Source organism: Lactuca sativa, chromosome 3, assembly GCF_002870075.4.
Source record: "Lactuca sativa cultivar Salinas chromosome 3, Lsat_Salinas_v11, whole genome shotgun sequence".
In the NCBI taxonomy this organism is placed as follows: domain Eukaryota; kingdom Viridiplantae; phylum Streptophyta; class Magnoliopsida; order Asterales; family Asteraceae; genus Lactuca; species Lactuca sativa.
In genome coordinates this window covers 11,615,376-11,634,193 of record NC_056625.2, presented here as the reverse complement: position 1 = coordinate 11,634,193, position 18,818 = coordinate 11,615,376, and the positions used below count along the sequence as shown (strand labels likewise).

At 41.6% G+C, this 18,818-nt stretch overlaps 1 protein-coding gene and 1 pseudogene across 1 annotated transcript; both read right to left on the bottom strand.

The window, feature by feature from the left end:
• Nucleotides 1–560: 560 nt before the first annotated feature.
• Nucleotides 561–1,574, bottom strand: LOC111886527 (uncharacterized protein At2g29880-like; annotated as a pseudogene).
• Nucleotides 1,575–1,711: 137 nt separating this feature from the next.
• LOC111886491 (protein ALP1-like) lies at nucleotides 1,712–4,578 on the bottom strand. The gene is made up of 2 exons (XM_023882745.3): nucleotides 2,503–4,578; nucleotides 1,712–2,418 (listed from the first exon to the last, which is right to left on the bottom strand). Exons 1-2 carry the CDS (start codon nucleotides 3,028–3,030, stop codon nucleotides 1,816–1,818), a joined length of 1,131 nt encoding a protein of 376 aa, XP_023738513.1. The 5' UTR covers nucleotides 3,031–4,578; the 3' UTR covers nucleotides 1,712–1,815.
• Between the last annotated feature and the right edge of the window lie 14,240 nt (nucleotides 4,579–18,818).

Sequence of the window (18,818 nt, the reverse complement as noted above, 5' to 3'; positions counted from 1 at the left end):
ATCAGTTATAACATCTTACTAACTTTTATTATTGGATTTATTGGTATAATTATTGATTCAATTCAACGTAAACTTGATAAACCTTAAACCTAATGAAAAATATTTACTTGGAAAACATGATATCCCTTAGGGTGTGTTTGGTTGGGTGGAATGGAATGACAAAGGAATGAAATTGACTAAGTAATGGAATGGATGAGGTAATGGAATGCTTCATTACCTTTCCATTGTCATGTTTGGTTACGTGATGGAATGAAATGACTCATTCATCTATGTTGTTTGGTATGTACAAAAAAGAGAAGGTAATGGAATAGAAATAATTTACAATGACAAAAATACCCTTACAACACAAAATTCATAGAATTCAATAAAATTCAACATTATCTATCTGGAAATTATAGTTTCTATTCTAAATGGTTTATATAAATAAGAACTTTTACTTATAATTAAAAAATCTATCTCATAAAACCATATCAAAGTCTAACCAACCCTAACAAACTAAAATTATCATACTTTTCATAACTTAAAAAACTGCAATATCATAAAAAGCCATATAAATAACGTCAAACATCATCTTCAAGTAAGTCCTTTACCCATTCAAATTTGTCTTCCTCCTCAACGGTAAAGAAGATTACCATCAACTCATCATTCTTTGAAAGCATATGAACTGCCTTGTTACAATCACGGACAGTTAAACCAACAACTTTTTTCATCTCAGAATTAAGTTTTTTACGTAGTTCTTCTCTATCTCTCTCGATCCCAAAAACCACATTGAAGGTACTTGTTGCATTATCAATCTTTGAACCAATTATATCTGTCGAATCTTTCAAGTTGTTCATTAAAGGATCCCAACTATTTCTTCTTTTTCTCTTTCGTTGTATACTCGAATCTTCTTTAGAATGAGTATATGTAGGACTATTCATAGGAGCATCAACATTTATATCCTCTAACCCAACTCCAGTTCCTTACATGTAATCGTCGGGCTCTTGTTGTTCGTTATTTATCTCAGATATAACATCCGCCGTTGTTTGAGCATCTCTTCCATTAGCACGATCCTTTCCAAATACAAGACATAAGTCCCAATAATGAGGAAACTTTTTGCCTCTCCATTTTGCTGCATTCTTATGTACCTAAAAAAAATCCAAAAATAATAAATAATACATTATGCTCAAAATATTATAAAAATTAGTTTTAGATCATTCAATTAAAAACATTACTTGAGCATATGCTTGCCAAACAGATTGAGGAGCTTCAAGCATCTTATTTTGAAAATCTCATCCAAAACCACTTGTGTTGTTCCATGACATCATATCATGCACAGTAGACCAATCGCTCTTCAAAGTTTTTATGCGTGATTCAATATGTGGTTTAGCTTTTATTCCCGAGTTGGGAAGTGAGACTGCAAGTCGTGTTTCCACCGCACCAAAGAACTCAGGCTTAAAACCATTGTCAGATTTAAAGTGAGAACCTGAATTAAGTATATCAACCATAGCTTCAACAAGTTTCTCGTCTTCTATATCATTCCACTTCTTTTTATTTTTTCCTGGGCCCCTATCACCATGAATTTGTGACTCCATACCTTGACAATTAAAAAACGATACATAAAGAACTATAGAAACATTAACTAAATATATAACAAGTCGCTATCAAACACAACATAACTGGAAACATAATATTACTAAAATTCATTAAAAATGTATCACAATGTAATTAATACAACAATAAGAAATCAGTTATGCCTAGATCTACAAGAATTAAACATTGAGTTAGCCAAGTTTTCTCTAAAATTCGTCCATTCATTCGATGTTCCAATAGTTGTTATGTGCTCGACTTGTGATCCAAGATCTGTATCCTCCTCATCGTTGTTTGTGTCAATAATGTCCTCATCGTCAAGTGGATCATATGGTAATTCCTTTCGTTTAAAGTTATGTAGAAGGCAACAAGAAAGGATAATTTTATTTTGTGTTCGAATGGGATAAAATGATGGACTTCTAAGTATAGCCCATCTTTTTTTAATACACCAAAGCAACGTTCTATGACATTCCTTGCAGCCGAGTGCTTCATGTTAAAATATTCCTCTGCCTTTTCTGTACGATGACCATTCAACCAAGTATTCAAATGATATCTTTGACCTCTAAATGATGCGAGGAATCCTTCTCCATTCGTGTACCCGACATCAACAAGATAATAGTTGCCTTTACTAACTTGTAACCCATTTTCTCGAAGCATTGCACTACGTAGTATTCTACCATCTGCAGCAGATCCTTCCCAGCCTGGTAATACATAAATGAATTGCATATCAGGAGTGCAAGCAGCAAGTACATTCGTTGTAATTTCGCCTTTTTGATTTCTATATCTAGGTTTGTCTGCCTCTGGTACATGTACACTTATGTGTGTCCCATCTATTGCTCCTAAACATCCCTATAGCCAAAATTAAATATGTATGAGAATTAGAATACTAACCAAGAATAATCTGTATACACTTGAGTCTAGCAAATCACATACCTTGAACCATTTCCATCTTTCATCAGTTGAAGTTTCTGATATAGGCTCGGGTTTCTTAAACAATTCTTTTTCCAACCGAATAACAACATTGAGTACATTATTGAAATGTTTACTAATTGTCTCTCCTGATCTACGAAACTGAAACTTCGCCACACGATTTTTCACATGGTGGGCCAAAACATACAAAAATATTGCCACTTGTTCATCAATTTGGAGATACCTAGAGGCCTTTAACTTGCCATCAATCTCAACCATACGACAAAGCTTAACAAACGTTACCCTATTCATTCTTAATTGTTGTGTACAAGTCTCATCACTTTCGTACACTAATCTTTGCATATATTGTTTTCTCTCTAGGCATAACATCTTGTAGCGAGGTCTAGTTGGACACATAAATATATGTATGGCAATAATAATACTCACTAGTTGAAAATACCAATTTACCAAACTGATTATCTCAATCCACAATGTACTAAATGCAGCAAGTTTCTTTGTTCTTTTTTGTCTATTCATTTTAAGGCAATCCATAACTGCAATAGTAGTAAATCTTTGTAAAATAATGAAATATTGAAAGCATATAAAATAAGTAGATTTGGACGATATTTGGTCCAGTTTCTAGCGTCATGAACACCCGGACATTGTCGAACAGCCTAATTTTTTAGCCCATTTATGGATTTCAATGCATCCCACACTAAAATTAAATTCAGGCCCATTAGATCTTTTATGGGGCAGGAAAGAAAATAGAGGGAAAGAAATTAGGAGAAGAAAAGGGGACAAATTCACATTTTATTTAATCAACCCAATTTGCAAGTGAAAAACCCATTTGTTGGTGTTGTAGTATGGCTGGGAAAACATGTCAAATAGAAAAAGAAAAGAAAGAGGGGCATCACATTCACACGCCGGAAGAAGAGAGGAAGTGACGGACCACAAAGGGGCAAAATCCATTTTTTTTATTTGTTTCTTCTCCTTCTAATTTCTCTATTTTAATTTTGAATCTTTATATATTACATTTATGTAATCCATTTATCTTTTAGTTTAGGTTAATTAATTTTTGTATTAATACTTTGTGAACGAAGTTTTTTGAGTAACAAGGTAGGATGATGATTTCAAAAAGTTTTCCTTATCTTATTTTGCAATCAGTATTGCTATCTTTTCATTATTATGGGTAGTTAATTTATATTTTTAACCAAAAACCCAACAAGAATTGGCAAAATATTTATTAACCCTGGGAAGAATTTCAAATGAACAATAACAGCAACAACAGAAGATTGTGAACCAACAACAAGCTAGGGCTATTGAAGACAACAAGCTGATGCAAAATGATGTGATAAGGAAATTGGATTTAGTGGTGGGAAAGGTGGAGAAACTAAACCGAGGAAAGAGCAACGAAACCCCCAACTCAGGCTTGAACACTCCAGAAACGAACCCTAAAGAAAAGACAAACTACCCATACTCCACCAATCAATTCCAGCTACGTACAACTTCATGGTTCCTGATTCTTTTTTCCTTTCTTGGTCCTCCTTTGATAGACGAACAAGGATGGGGGCTTACCATATACACAACATATGTTCATCCCTCTTATACAAAAATTAAGTTTTCTTATCATATTTATACAGCAAACAAACAATAATTTACAGCTCTGATTATATGATATCATTGGTACACAGAAAGAAGAACACGCAATGAATAGAATAGAAATTAGATAAACAAAAATAAATGCAGAGAGATGCTAACCTTCACAAATGACGTTTCTTGATGAGTATAACTTCAGATCAACTTGAAAGAAATCTTAAAAAGGGGATTACCAGTAATAAGAATGGTCGAATGAAGCCCTATATAGAGACGATATGCTGCCATACGTGGCTGATTTTATGTGATTTTGGAGATTTTGGTTGCTAATTTGTTTCAGATTTGGAGGGAAATCGATTGATATCTAGCTGATTTTTCTGCGTTCATGATATATTCTAGGGGCAAAATGGGAAGATGTGTAATAGCGCTTGAATGGAATGAAAAAAAATCAGGGGTACCCCCTTGAATGAAAACACCGTGTTCAGAGGGAATGAGATTCTCTTTTGAGTGAAGATATCCTTTCCTTACTCCAACCAAACACACGTCTTACCATTCCATTTGAATGATTTATTCCTTTCCTGCCTTAATTACCCCTTACCAAACGCGCCCTTAATCTAGAAGATGTCGATTTCATGAATTTTTTCACTTTTTGTAATGGTGTCTAATTGAACAATCTCATAGATGGATAATACATATGCAATTACGTTGTTTATATAAAGAGAAATAATTTATGTTTAGAGGAAATGAATCAATTGATATTCTCATCATAAGTTCTTCTCATAATTACTATTTAATTCATCAATTACATTTTATATATAAGTTATAGAACCACATAAATTTAGGACAACCACATAAATTTAGGACAAAAATGGTCTTTATGGTATGTTGAAAATTATCACTTTTGTCCAAAAAGGTTTGGACTAGCATCAATGATCTAAAACTTTCATTTTTTTGCATTTTTGGTCCAATCTTTTTTGATTTATTTTCAAAATGACGAATTTGCTCCTATTAATATGATTTTCTCTTTTTCCTTATTTATTTTTTTAATTTTCAAATTTAATAAATAAAAAACAAGAAAAATAAATAAAAAATAAATCTACCCCTAATAATCCACCCAAACCCTACCCACCCACATCTTTCTCTCTCTCTCTCTCTCTCTCTCTCTCTCTCTCTCTCTCTCTCTCTCTCTCTCTCTCTTTCTCCCTAATACTTCGATGTAAATCAACCCTACCGTCGGAAACCACTGTCACCATCGGAAACTACCACCATTTTCGCCAAAAACTGCCATCGTCATCGTTGGAAGATCTGAATGATGAGATGGACCTCTTCATCGGAACGCCTTCGATCTGAAAACCCTCATTGGATATTTCCATATCTGTTCAGATATGTTCGTCATCGAAGCCGTCAACCTCTTTCTTAGGTCGTTGGTGAGATGTTAAATCCACCAAGAAAATTACACCATTTGTTTGCAAATAAAACGTAATATAATGGTAAAAAGGGGTATCAATCCTCGGGGAAATGGTTGTATTAAATCACCAATGCAATCTAATAGAACTAGTGTAAATAAACTAACTAACTACAATTAAACTAAAAGGGGGTGTTGTGATTGCTTGAAAACTAAAAGACTTGAATAACTAAAAAGCTTGCAATTAAGCAAGATGGTGAGATGCTCAAATATTAGGGAGAATTGGTTAACCAAGGCAATTCAACACAATGTACATTTGTGTTTTTATCATTAGGATTCAATATAAAGCTTATCATTCATCCCAAATTGGTTATAGCAATCATGAAGCATGATATGTCAAGATTCCTCATAGGTAGTATGGAGTTTGGGGAAGCCCACAACACACCTTCTTAATCAAAATCAAGGATTCAATTGAAGCAATTAAACCCAAGAAAGTTGATTAGCCTTAAAAATGAAGGAATCCCCAATTCCTAGAGGATGTCAATGCTTACACATCCATAAAGGAGTCATGATTCATAAGCTAGACATGATTTCTACCATCATAAAGCCCTTGTTCAAAGTAAATTCAATGATTCAATGCTAAACCAAAGAAATAAACCAACAATTGCTCATTCAAGTACCAAGCTCATGATCAAAGTATTAAACAAGCATAAGAAATATGAACTAGAATCATAAACAGAAGATAAATGACAATTAAGCATGAATCCTTCAAAACCCACAAATATCCAAGGGTTTTAACCAAAGTTAACCAAAATAAAGAAACTAGCCACTCATGGCAACAAAATAACAATCACAAAAGTGTTTTTTGCATCAAGAAACTAGCAATTGGTAGAAAGATGAGCAAAATGTGTATCAAGCTCCAAAAATCGCCTCCAATGGTCTCTAATGGTGGAAAATTGAAGTATGTGCTGCTAGCCCTAACCCCAAAGTAAATGGTGAGCAAAATGACCAAAATACCCAAAAGTGTGCAGTTGTGCAGGTACCCTCGCAAGTGTTGCGCGACCGAGACTCCACCCTCGCAAACGATGTTAGAATGATATTGGCTTTTTTTTCTTCACTTCTCGATATTCTCTTGGTCCCCTACACACCTCACATGATTCAAATATGGCCAATCATCTTCAAGCTTCAAATGTGGATAGTCCAAGCCCAAAATAAGAATCCAAGACCCATCTTCATAAGCCCACTTCATCCAAGTTTTCAACTTTTTAAGCCCAAATCTCCTTTGATGGATCCGTAAAGCCCAATGACGCTTTGAAAGCCCACAAATTCGTCTCCAAGATAATCCACAACCGCAACGAGCTCCAAAACCCCGCAAAATACCTCATGCAAAATAGAAAGTACCCGCCACGATCCATAATAAATAAAATAAAGAATATACAATGTAATACTAATAAAAAGAGCTAAAAATACTAAAATAAACTATATGGATGTGTAATCACTCTTCACAAAATATGGCTTCCTCTTCTTCTCCATCTCCAGGTCAATCTCTTTCTCCCTAGCCCTCGCTATCATATCCTCCAGCGTCTTGCAGCTGGATCGGCTCAAAAACTATCAAATATTGCTCCTCAACATTGCATGATACTTAGCCTTCTTCATATCCTCATACGCTACATACTACCGAACTAAAAGTGCCCTCTCCCGAAACATCATAGTGATCTCAGCCATCCTCTCAGTAGTCTGGCGGAGATCCTGAAACTCTCGTGTCAACTACTGCACCTCGATCATCGGTGCAAACTTAACCCTGAACCTAGTCACGAAATCATCCCATGTCATCGTATCAACAAACTGGTCACCAATCTTGTGTCGTTTCCTTTTTAAGGTAGGAAGAAAGTCCGAACTTTCCCCTTCGGGACAACTGCTGGTGCGGAAGGTATTATCAACATCCGCTAATCACCTCCCACTCGCTATCAGGTCTTTTGCCCTGTGATAGTCCGGAGCTCCATATGCCCGGAACTCCCTGAAGGTCAATGAACACGCCCCAACCAAGGCCACAATCTCAGAACAAAAAGAGCTCAGACACTCATCCAGAATCTCCAGAATACCCTCCTTGACCATGCCAAAGATCACAGGAGTCTACTCAAGAATACAACGTGTAATCTCAAACAAAATGACTCTCTCGTCTGATCATCTAGATGCCCAGCTCCAGAACCTGAGCCCGAGCCCTTGCCAATAACAGAACCACTACCAAATCCTCCTCGAGTGACCACCATACTGAAAATAGATCAAATAAACCATATGGATAAGCATTAGAATATATCGAGGAATCACAAGCTCTACAAGCTTCCTGGGTTCATTGCAGCTATCCTTGACTCGAGTATAGATCCAATGCTTCTAATAGTACGGGCCCATACTACCTTCCACATCTATCCATACTTTCCTTAAGGTTTTCCTTGAATATACCAAGTTACTTCTTATCCATATAATTATCTCTCGTCAAGATAAGGCTCCCATCACTAGATCTCATCCAAGGTTTCCCTAGGGCAAACCCTACACTCTCGCTAACTTCCTCTAACTAGCTCACGAATGTAATTACATATCACCAAAACCAAATAATTCTCCGAATGAGAGGTCTCACAATACAATGGTTGGACTCAAACAAGAGTTGAAAATAGAGTTAAAACCTAACCTTCTATTCTCGAGTCCTACGGGCGATCCACAACATGTATTCCCAACCACGTACTAACCATTACCATCACAGGCACTAGCTGATGGGGAGTTTCTCAAACTCCCAACCCTGAAATCCTCAATCCATCAAACGTTGAACCACTTCTTTTCCTTTTCGGAGGTCGGACACTCTTTCTGGATCTGCGTGCTCCTACCTTTGCACACTCGGAGGATTCTCCCCCACTTCGATCCTGCTTACCCCTTGTTGCTCAATACTCAAAAGAAATCCTTGCTACCATTCCATAATCGATCTGCTGAGGAACCCAAGCTTACCATAGCTAGGGATCTAACCAATCCATTTCTAACACTATACAACTCCGATCTAGTGAGACATACCAAGTCCCTCCCAAGCATGCTACAGTTACTGCATCCTATGTAACCTTCTCCAATAGGGCACATCCCCTCACTACCATTCGAACATCCCAGGTATGCAGATGGCATATAACTCGATCACAATCAATCGCTCAAAAAATAAAATACTCATATCGATAATGATGCAGAACCATAACAATATAATCATGCACAACTAAAAGGATTGAAACAAAAAGCGCATACCTGCAACATCCGGTGTTGATCGCGCCTCTAAGGTAGTCATCTGAAGAGTTCTGCCTCCCACCAGAGGCGCCTCTGCACGGCCCTGACGGCCGTCTATGATCCTCAAAGTTGCAGGGGCAGGTACCATCACCCGTCCTGCTGAAAACAAACTGGGGCACTGGGCCTTCTTGTGGCCCCGCTGATTGCAGTGAAAACATAACAAGTCTGATCCCTGCGTGGTGGTAACAGTACAATCCCTGCTGAAATGACCAGTCCGACCGCACTTGAAACAGCCAAACTCACCACCGCTACCACTCCTGCACGCGCCCCCGTGCGCCCTGCCACATTTCCCACACCGACTGCGGTCCTGATAATCCCTCGATCTCGAATCCGATCCCTTGGGCCTTTTGCCCAAACCTGTAGCTACCTGAACCTCATCCCTCTTCCGGATCTGCTCCAAATCGATTTCCCTCTCTCTAGCCCAAGAAATCATATCTTCCAGCGTCTTACAGCTGGATCTGCTCACGAACTCCCTGATGTCATCCCACCGTGCCAACTGCTGCACCTCAATAATCGGCGAAAACTCCGCCCTGAACCTGGCCGAGAAATCGCTCCAGGTCATCGCGTCCAACGCGACATCATCCCCCAAAGCATGACCAATATTCTCCCACCAATCCCTCGCTCTGTCCTTCAGAAGACAGGAAGCGAGTCTGACCTTGTCCCGCTCATGGCACCGGCTCGTACGGAATGCATTGGCAACATCAGCCAACCATCTGCTACTAGCGATGGGGTCCCTATTCCCATGATAATTTGGTGCCCCGCAAGCCCTGAACTCCCGAAATATCAATGTACGCGCTCCCATTCAAGCCATCATCTCAGTACGGAAGGCGCCCAGCCTCTCATCCAAAATCTCCAATATACCCTCCTTGACCGTGCCAAAGATCACAGGAGTCTGATTCAAAATACTGCGCGTAACCTCAGCGGATATCAACTCCCTCATTCGCTCCTCAAGCTACTCGGCCCCTGAACCCGAGCCCGATCCCTCTCCGGCGCCTGATCCGCCCGCTGGTCTCTCTCGCAACGTCACCATGCTGAAAATATACCACAACCACTATCAGAATTCTCATCACTGATGCGAGACCAAACACACCCTACCAGGTTCCCGGTCTTGTCTCGGCCTTTCCCGAATCGAGTACGGATCCTCTGCTTTCAGTAGTACGGGCCCATACTACCTTCCACATCTATCCGTACTTTCCTCAGGAATTGCTTTGACTCCACCAGGTCCCTTAACCACTACTACTGCTCCCAGCACTATCTCATCCTAGGCTTACCCTAGGAAAACCTCTGACTCAACTCAAACCAGTCCTCAGGTGCTGAAGGTCTCCTTGCGATGCCAATTGGCCATCACCTGAATACCATCACATGTGAAGAGGCTCAGATAATCCTTCATGTAAAAGGCTCGTCCCTACAACGGTTAGACTCAAACAAGAGTTGCGCAATAGGACCAAATCCAACACTCCAAGATTATTCAACCCTGATCACATGTGACGTGTCGTATCCACCTGATGGCTAACTTCCATCACTCAGAGTCCCACAATGCACAAAGCAAGCAGCATTCAGACAAAGGGAAATCTAACCACAACATACTCAAGCAATCATATCCACATAGCAAGAATCTGAACTAGCATGCAACACAAACTCATAGACCCACACCTTTTGGGGTACTTACTTGAGCTCGGTTGATTGCATGCACCACACCCCTTTTTCTCTTTTCAAAGTTCTTTTCTTTCTGAATTATTCTTGCTTTTCTAAAACTGTTTTCTTTCCCAAAACTCTCTTTTTACAAAACTGTCTTTTCATTTTGAAAACTTCTATACCAATTCCTCGGTTTGAGTTCAGACACACCCGAGAGCATGTCCGAATCCCTCGAACCAAGGCTCTGATACCAACTTGTAACGTCCCAAAATTTAAGACTAAAAATTTCTTTTAATAAAACATTACTTAAAGCAAATTCATCATTTCAAAACATAAGCAGAGTATTTGTTTCTAAAATACATGTTCGTTATCAGAGTAAACATTCCCAGGCTGTCTAATTTATGGTGTGTGCCATGCGATCACCCCTAGCTCCTCCCTCCGCTATCGGAAGTACCTGAAACCAAAACTGAAAACCATAAGCACGAAGCTTAGTGAGTTCCCCACCCTACCGCATACCATGCATAACCACATACTGCACATATTGGGCCATGCCCGCTGTCCTGGGCCTCGTCCACCTACCTCGGGCCTCGCCCGCTACAACGGCCCCGCTGCTCCAGGTCCCGCCTGGCTTCGAGCCCCGCTCGGATACAGATCTGTCTCACTTAGGCCTCGCTTGTCACAGGGTCTCGCCCACTAACATATAATAGCACATAAACATATCACATCTCATCACATAAGCTAAACACATACTAACGGATCCTGTCCTAAGGCCTCGCCTATCTCTGCGCCCCGCCCTTGTCCTGTTGCTGATGAGTCATGGAACCCCGTCCATACTCCTATTGATAGTGAGGTACGGGCCCGGCCCACCCTCACTCCTTCCCTAGCTTGGGCCTCACCCCTGATCTGCTGCTACTGAGATGTGGAACACCATCCACACTCTGTTATTGGTGAGATACGGGACCTCGCCCACACTCACCTCCCTACCAGGCACATACAAGCATCACGCAGACAACAAGTATAAACTATCACATAAACCATTCCTTGGGCACCCGCCCTCTGTCATTGGACCTCGTCCCAAATATCATACTAGCATACTATGCCTAGGGCAAACCCCCGGGTCTTCTACTCATAACTACATGGGCCGACATTGTGGCCGTAGACCCATTCATACAAAGGGAAACTCACCTGTACTGGCTGATCTGGTTGATGAACCCACTAGCTGCTGCACGGCAACTCTCTGAACTTCAGCTCCACTCGCTCCCCGAACTACCAATATCAATACAACACTGAGTCTAACTGATCCCCGACAGACAACCAAGTCAACTCTGGTCAAAGTCAAAGTCCTGTTCAACGTTAACCTTCCAGGTCAACCCTACTCGCCGAGTCACCCTAGGGACTCGCCGAGTTCATATGTTCAGAGTCCTTCTCTTTGCGACTCGACTTGCCGAGTCAGTCCATGACTCGTCGAGCCTACCGATTTCCGAGTCCTGACCTGTCCAACTCACTGAGTCTCCAATCGACTCACTGAATCGAGTCTAAACTTGAAGGGTTTGGGGTTTCGCGACCTGACTCGCCGAGTCCAAGACAACCTTCAATAGACTCGCCAAGTTGTTCATCCAACTCGCCGAGTTCCTACCCAACTTTATCCGACTCGACGAGTTGTTCATCTCACTCGTCGAGTTCCTCCTCGTCTTCATGTTGCTCGCCGAGTCCACTCAAAGGAATCGCCGAGTCCATTCAGATCTCTATACATGCAGAGGACTTTTGAGTCATGCATAGACTCCAAACTGTAGATCTACCCTTCCCAAGCCTATTCCTCACGTAAAGTTGCAAACTTTACGTGTAGAGAAGGAGATCTAGGCCAAATACAGCATAAAATAGGGTTTAAGGCAAAGAGGCTCCATAATCAACTCAAGGGCTGAAACTTTATGCTTTCCAAGTCCAAAATACACTTAGATCTGAAGTAGCAACTCCAGATCCGGCTTCTAACTCACATGGATCACTACTCATGGCTAAAAGCCCCAAAACTCACAACCAAAATAGATCTAAAGGAAGGGAAACGACTTAATACCTTCAGATGTTCAGAAATATCTTCCCAATCTCAGACCTACAGCCCCCTCCTTGCACCTTCAAGATCCTTCTTCCTTTTCCAAGCTTTAATGCACTCCTCAAGACAATAATTAGCTTAAAAATGGATATGCCGGCTAGGGTTTGGTGTTCTGGGTTAGAGGGGCTGCAAAGGAACCCTATGGGAGAGAATGAGGCACTTAAATAGGCCCCAAGTCCCGAATTTAGGGTTTTCCTCGAACAGACCTGACTCGCCGAGTCTCCTTGGCCGACTCGCCGAGTCGGTCACTTACTCCTCGACCTGGATCCCGCTTGGACTCGCCGAGTCCCCCTTAAATTTAGGGTTCTCTTTCCTTTCTTGGCCTTTAAGACTTTGGGTGTTACACTCCTAGCATTCTATCATGAAAATAATGAGCAGATCCTTAACCTTAACTAGCATGCAATTCACAGATTCACAAATCAAATCATATTAGATAACATGTATGGATATTTTGGGAACTTACTTGAGATCGGTCGATTGCATGCACCACACCATTTCTTGTATTAGAAAACTTGTTTTCCTTTTTAAAACATTTCTTTTTGAAAACACTTTACCAACTCCTCAGTTTGAGTTCAGAGGTATGTCTGAATCCCTCAAACCAAGGCTCTCATACCAACTTGTAACGTCCCAAAAATAAGGCCCAAATTTTTTTCATTTTTAGATTAATAAAATAGTAAACCATATCATTGTCATAAAAACAAGGTTAAAAATTGTATCAATACAACATCAATCATCAAAGTAAATCACAAAATGCGGAATCGTGTGGTGTGTGCTCTGCAATCATCCTGAGCTCTTCCCTTTGGAACCAGAAGTACCTAAAACATAAACTAAAAGTCGTAAGCACAAAGCTTAGTGACTTCCCCAAAATACCACATACCATACATACATAAATAATCACATAATGGGTCTCTCCCGTCATCAGGCCCCGCCCGGCATCGAGCCTCTCTTGGTATATAGATCTGTCAGTCATCGGGCCCCGCCCGACTTGCATATAAACATATAACATATAAACACATAACACATGCAATAATCACAAAGATACATAGCATACAAAATGGTCATCAGGCCCCTCCCGGTAAGCATACAAGTACATAACACATGCAAGAGTCACACAAACATCTAACATCCTAACATAACAAAATCATGGGCCAACATTGGTGCCTTCGACCCGATAAACATGGTGAGGAAATGTAACAAAGTAAATTTTCAACTAAATTTATCATTTTCAAAATCACATAATTTCAGTTATCACTTTTGAAAAACCACAATTGTTTAAATTATCACAAAACACAAATCAATAATTGTTTGATAATAATCCAGGATCCTCTAAAACATAAACTCCATCCCGTGTGTACAATCAAGTCGACGTCTTCCCGTGATCCTAAGAAGTACCTGAAATACAAATCACATAACACGGTAAGCACAAAGCTTAGTGAGTTCCCCAAAATACCACATGCAAATAATTAGCCTCGCATGGCTATATCTCTATAAAGACCCTCCGGTCCATGTGTCTCAGTGAGGACCTTCCGGTCTCACAACTCGGGTTAGACCCTCCGGTCCTAACCAATAAAGCACATAATAATATACAACATAAATCACAAAGACAAATGCATAATATCACATAAATCAACATAATCATATAAGACCCTCCGGTCACACTGTATTACCACTCAGGTAAGTATAGTGAGAAGACTCACGTCGAAAGTAAGCAAGTAGATCTAGCACCCCACTAACAGTCTAGACTCCGCCTACATAATGTAATTATCTCTAATAAGCAATTTGTAATAACCACTCCGATATTCTAAGCTAACTCTTCCTCTAAATCTCAAAAGGGTGAAAAGACCATTTTTACCCCTCCATGGTCTCTAAAGTCCACAGTCGACCAAACCCTAAAAGTCAACGAAAGTCAATGCCCAAGTCAACAGTCCATGTTGACTAAACTCGTCGAGTGCCTCTACATGACTCATCGAGTTCCTTCGTTTTCTTAGAAGTATCGGGGAAATCAAACTCAACTCGTCAAGTTGTCTCATCAACTCGGCGATTTACAATGTGTCCAGACTCATCGGGGGAAACCCTAACCGACTCGACGAATCAGCTCACCGACTCATTGAGTCCATTCAGTCTATTTTCTCATTCAGAAATTTTTAGGAGGAAATGATGTCTCATACTCTGGATCTAACCTTCTAAGGCTCACTTATCACGTAAAGTTGCAAGCTTTACGTTCATGCATGGCATCTAGGGCTCAAAATGCCAAAACAAGCTCCATAATGGGTTTCATGCATGGAGACTTTCCCAAAGCTTGATAAAGCTTGGATCTTTGGGCTCATGGGACCTACTTTTGTCCAGATCTGGAGTCTCAACTCCATGACAAGCTCCAGCAACTCAACTACTCAAGAACCACAAGCTAAGGGGCAAAAATCCCTAAAACTCCCTAGAAGGAGATCTATCAAAATAAATGCTCAAGGTGGTAGCTTTTTACCTCCAAAATGAAGCTAGTACAGAAAAACACTTGATCCAAAAGCATCTTCTCGTTCCAATGCTTGATGCTCTTCAATCCTCTTCCAAATATGCACTAGAACACCCAAAGTTCGCTTGTATCTCTCTCACAAGAAAACACACACGATTAGGGTTTCACATAGGGTATTAAGGTGACAAGGGAGGTGGATATGAAGGCTTAAGGTCCTTTAAATAGGACACAAACCCTGAAAATTAGGGTTTTCTCACTCAGCACCTACTCGTCAAGTTGGGGTCCTCCAACTCGTCAAGTAGACTCTAGAAACCACGCGGTCATTAACTCCTCTACTCAACCAATTGGGGCATCCAGATCATCGAGTTTCTATGACATTATGAATGTAAATAATTAAATATTATACCTCGGAGTCGGGATGTTACCATTCTCCCCCACTAGAATCAAACTTCGCCTTCGAAGTCATCCTATGGAAACAACTCTGGGTACTACTCCCGCATCTCGGACTCTGGCTCCCAAGTACACTCGGATCCCTTCCAAGGTTGCTACTGAACCTAAACCAAGGGCACCTCTTTATTCCTCAAGACCTTCACCTTCCTATCCAAGATTGTTATCGGCCTCTTAATGTAGTTCAGGTTTGCATCTACCTAAATGTCCTCTAAAGGGACCACTGCCATCTCATCGGCTACACACTTCCTCAGCTGGGACACGTGGAAGGTGTTATGAATCTAACTCAACTCTGCAGGTATCTCCAACCGATAAGCTACCTTACCCATTTGGACGATCACTCTGAAAGGACCAATGTATCTAGGGCCCAGCTTTCCCTGTTTCCTAAATCGAATCACCCCTTTCCGTGGGGATACCTTCAGGAGGACAAAATCTCCAACCTGAAACTCTAGCTCAGAACGACGTTAATCGGCGTAACTCTTCTAACGACTCTGGGCCATTGGTAACCTCTATCTGACCTATTGGATCTGCTCTGTCATCTTGAGCACTATCTTAATACCCCCCATCACTCTCTGCCCTACATCTCCCCAACAAATGGGAGTCTGACACCTCCTTCCATATAAGAGCTCAAAGGTAGGCATACCTATATTGGAATAGTGGCTTTTGTTATATGAAAACTCAACCAAGGGCAAGTAAGTGTCCCAACTTCCACCGAAGTCCATAACACATGCTCATATCATGTCCTCGAGCGTCTGAATCATCCGCTCGCTTTGCCCATTTGTCTGTGGGTGATATGCAGTACTGAAGTGCAATCAGGTACCCAAATCCTCATGAAATTTCTTCAAGAACCTAGAAGTAAAATTCACATCCTGATCTGACATTATCGATGTTGGAACTCCATGTCGTTCCACCACCTCTCACACGTAGATCTCAGCCAATTTCTCTACAGAAGAGCCTCTCACTGATAGCCAAAAAGTGAGCGCTCTTCATCAACCCCTCTACAATCACTCATATCGCGTCGACACCTCGCGCTATCCTCAGTAATTTGGTGATAAAATCCATGGAAATTTGTTCCCACTTCCACTGGGGAATCTCTCGAGGCTGCAACAGGCCATGTGGACGTTGGTTCTCTACCTTGACTTGACGGTAGGTCAAGCATCTCTCAACTACCCATGCTACATCCCTCTTCATGCAGGGCCAACAATAATCCTTCTTCAAATCCAAATACATCTTGGTGGGCCCCGAGTGGATCGAGAATATCGACATATGGGCCTTCTCCATCAAAATACATCGAGCTTCGCCCATATATGGCACACAAATCCGTCCACGGAAGGTCATAAGCCCCCGACTCTCCGTCCTAAACTTAGAAATCTACCCGATCACCAGCTCTCTCTTATGGTTCTATGGTCTCACGGTCACCACCTGGGCCTCTCGGATGGCATCTAATACTGGAGTCATCACTGCCATCCTCATGCATACGTCTTGGATCGGAGCACTCACTGCTCTGCGACTCAGGGCATCGGCTACCACATTAGCCTTGCCAGGGTCATACAAGATCTCACAGTCGTAGTCTTTCACAACATCCAACCACCTCCTATGTCGCATATTCAGGTTGGGTTGATCCATAAGGTACTTCAGTCTCTTATGGTCTGTGTATATGGTGCACCAAACACCATAGAGATAGTGACGCCAGATCTTGAGGGCGAACACCACCGCCCCAACTCCAAATTGTGGGTGGGATACCTCATCTCGTGAAACTTCAACTACCTCGATGTGTATGCTATCACGTGCCCCCTCTACATCAACACAACACTCATCCATGATATAGACGCATCACAGTAAACTACGAAGTCCTCCACTCCCTCGGGAAGGGCTAACACTGGAGCTTCGCATAATCTCTGGCGAAGAGTCTCGAATAAGGCCTGCTGCTCGGGCCCCCAAGCAAAAGTAACACCCGTCCTGGTAAATCTGGTAATAGGAACGGCAATCTTGGAGAAATCCCTGATAAATCTCCGGTAGTAGCCTGCTAGGCCAAGAAAACTCCTGATCTTGGATTGGGACCTCAGCACCTCCCATCGCATAACTGCTTCAATCTTGGTCGAGTCGACCAAAATCTCATTATGGTTAACAAGGTGCCCTAAGAATTGGACCTCTCGTAACCAGAAATCACACTTGCAGAATTTGGCATAAAGCCTCACCGTCCTCAATACTCCGAGAATCTCCCGAAGATGCTCATCATGCTGCTCTTTGGACCTCGAGTATACCAAAATGTCGTCGATGAACACGATCACCAACCAATCCAACATGGGCATGCACACCCCATTTCATGAGATCCATGAACGTTGCCGGTGCGTTAGTGAGTCCGAACGGCATCACCACAAACTCGTAGTACCCATAACGAGTCCTAAAGGCCGTCTTCTGGATATCCTCCTCACAAACTCTCATCTGATGATACCCAGATCTCAAATCAATCTTGGAAAACAAAGAAACCCCTTGCAACTGATTGAATAAATCGTCGATCCTTGGTAGTGGATAACGGTTCTTGACCGTCAGCTTGTTCAACTCCCGGTAGTTGATGCACATCCGGTGTGAACCATCCTTCTTCTTGACAAAAGGATCAATGCTCCCCACGGCGAGCTACTCAGTCTAATAAAACCCTTTCCTATCAGCTCCTGGACCTGCAAGGATAACTCCTGCATCTCGAGCGACACAAGGCGATAAGGTGCCTTGGCAATAGGCGCCGCACCCGGAATCAAATCAATCTGGAATTCCACTTGCCTCTCGGGAGGCACACCCGACAACTCCTCGTGGAAAACATCGGGGAACTCACACACAACCGGAACATCAGAAATAGAACTCGGCCTCTCAGTGGCAACTCTCGTATCCATCACATATGCTAGATAGCCCATACATCCCTGATGTAAAATCTGTCTCGCCCTGGCGGCAGAACAGAAAGCTGATCCAGATATGGTCCCCTCTCCATACACAGTAAGCACTCCCCCACTAGGGTCTCGTATGGTCACCATTTGACGCTCACGGTCAATCACAATGTAACAACGTAATATTTCTAAACAATTTTTCATTTTTAAATCATCAAAACAATATCAAACGAACTGTATCCAATGTCATTATAACAAACAAATCCCAGAATCTCAAAACATAATCTCTATGAGTGTGTACGGATCATGTCAGCGCCTTCCCGCGATCCTCGCTAGTACCTGAAACACATAACCCAACAACTGTAAGCATAAATGCTAAGCGAGATCCCCAAACTACCACATACAACACATATGCCACTCGGGGCTACAGTACGAACCCTCGGTCGATGTGTCTCAGCGGAACCCTCCAGTCCCCTAGCTCGTTGGACC

Coding starts and splice junctions, on each gene's coding strand:
- LOC111886491 (XM_023882745.3), bottom strand. CDS start 3,030: ATGGATTGCCTTAAAATGAATAGACAAAAAAGAACAAAGAAACTTGCT. Junction 2,419..2,502: donor AAAGATGGAAATGGTTCAAG/GTATGTGATTTG, acceptor TTTTGGCTATAG/GGATGTTTAGGAGCAATAGA.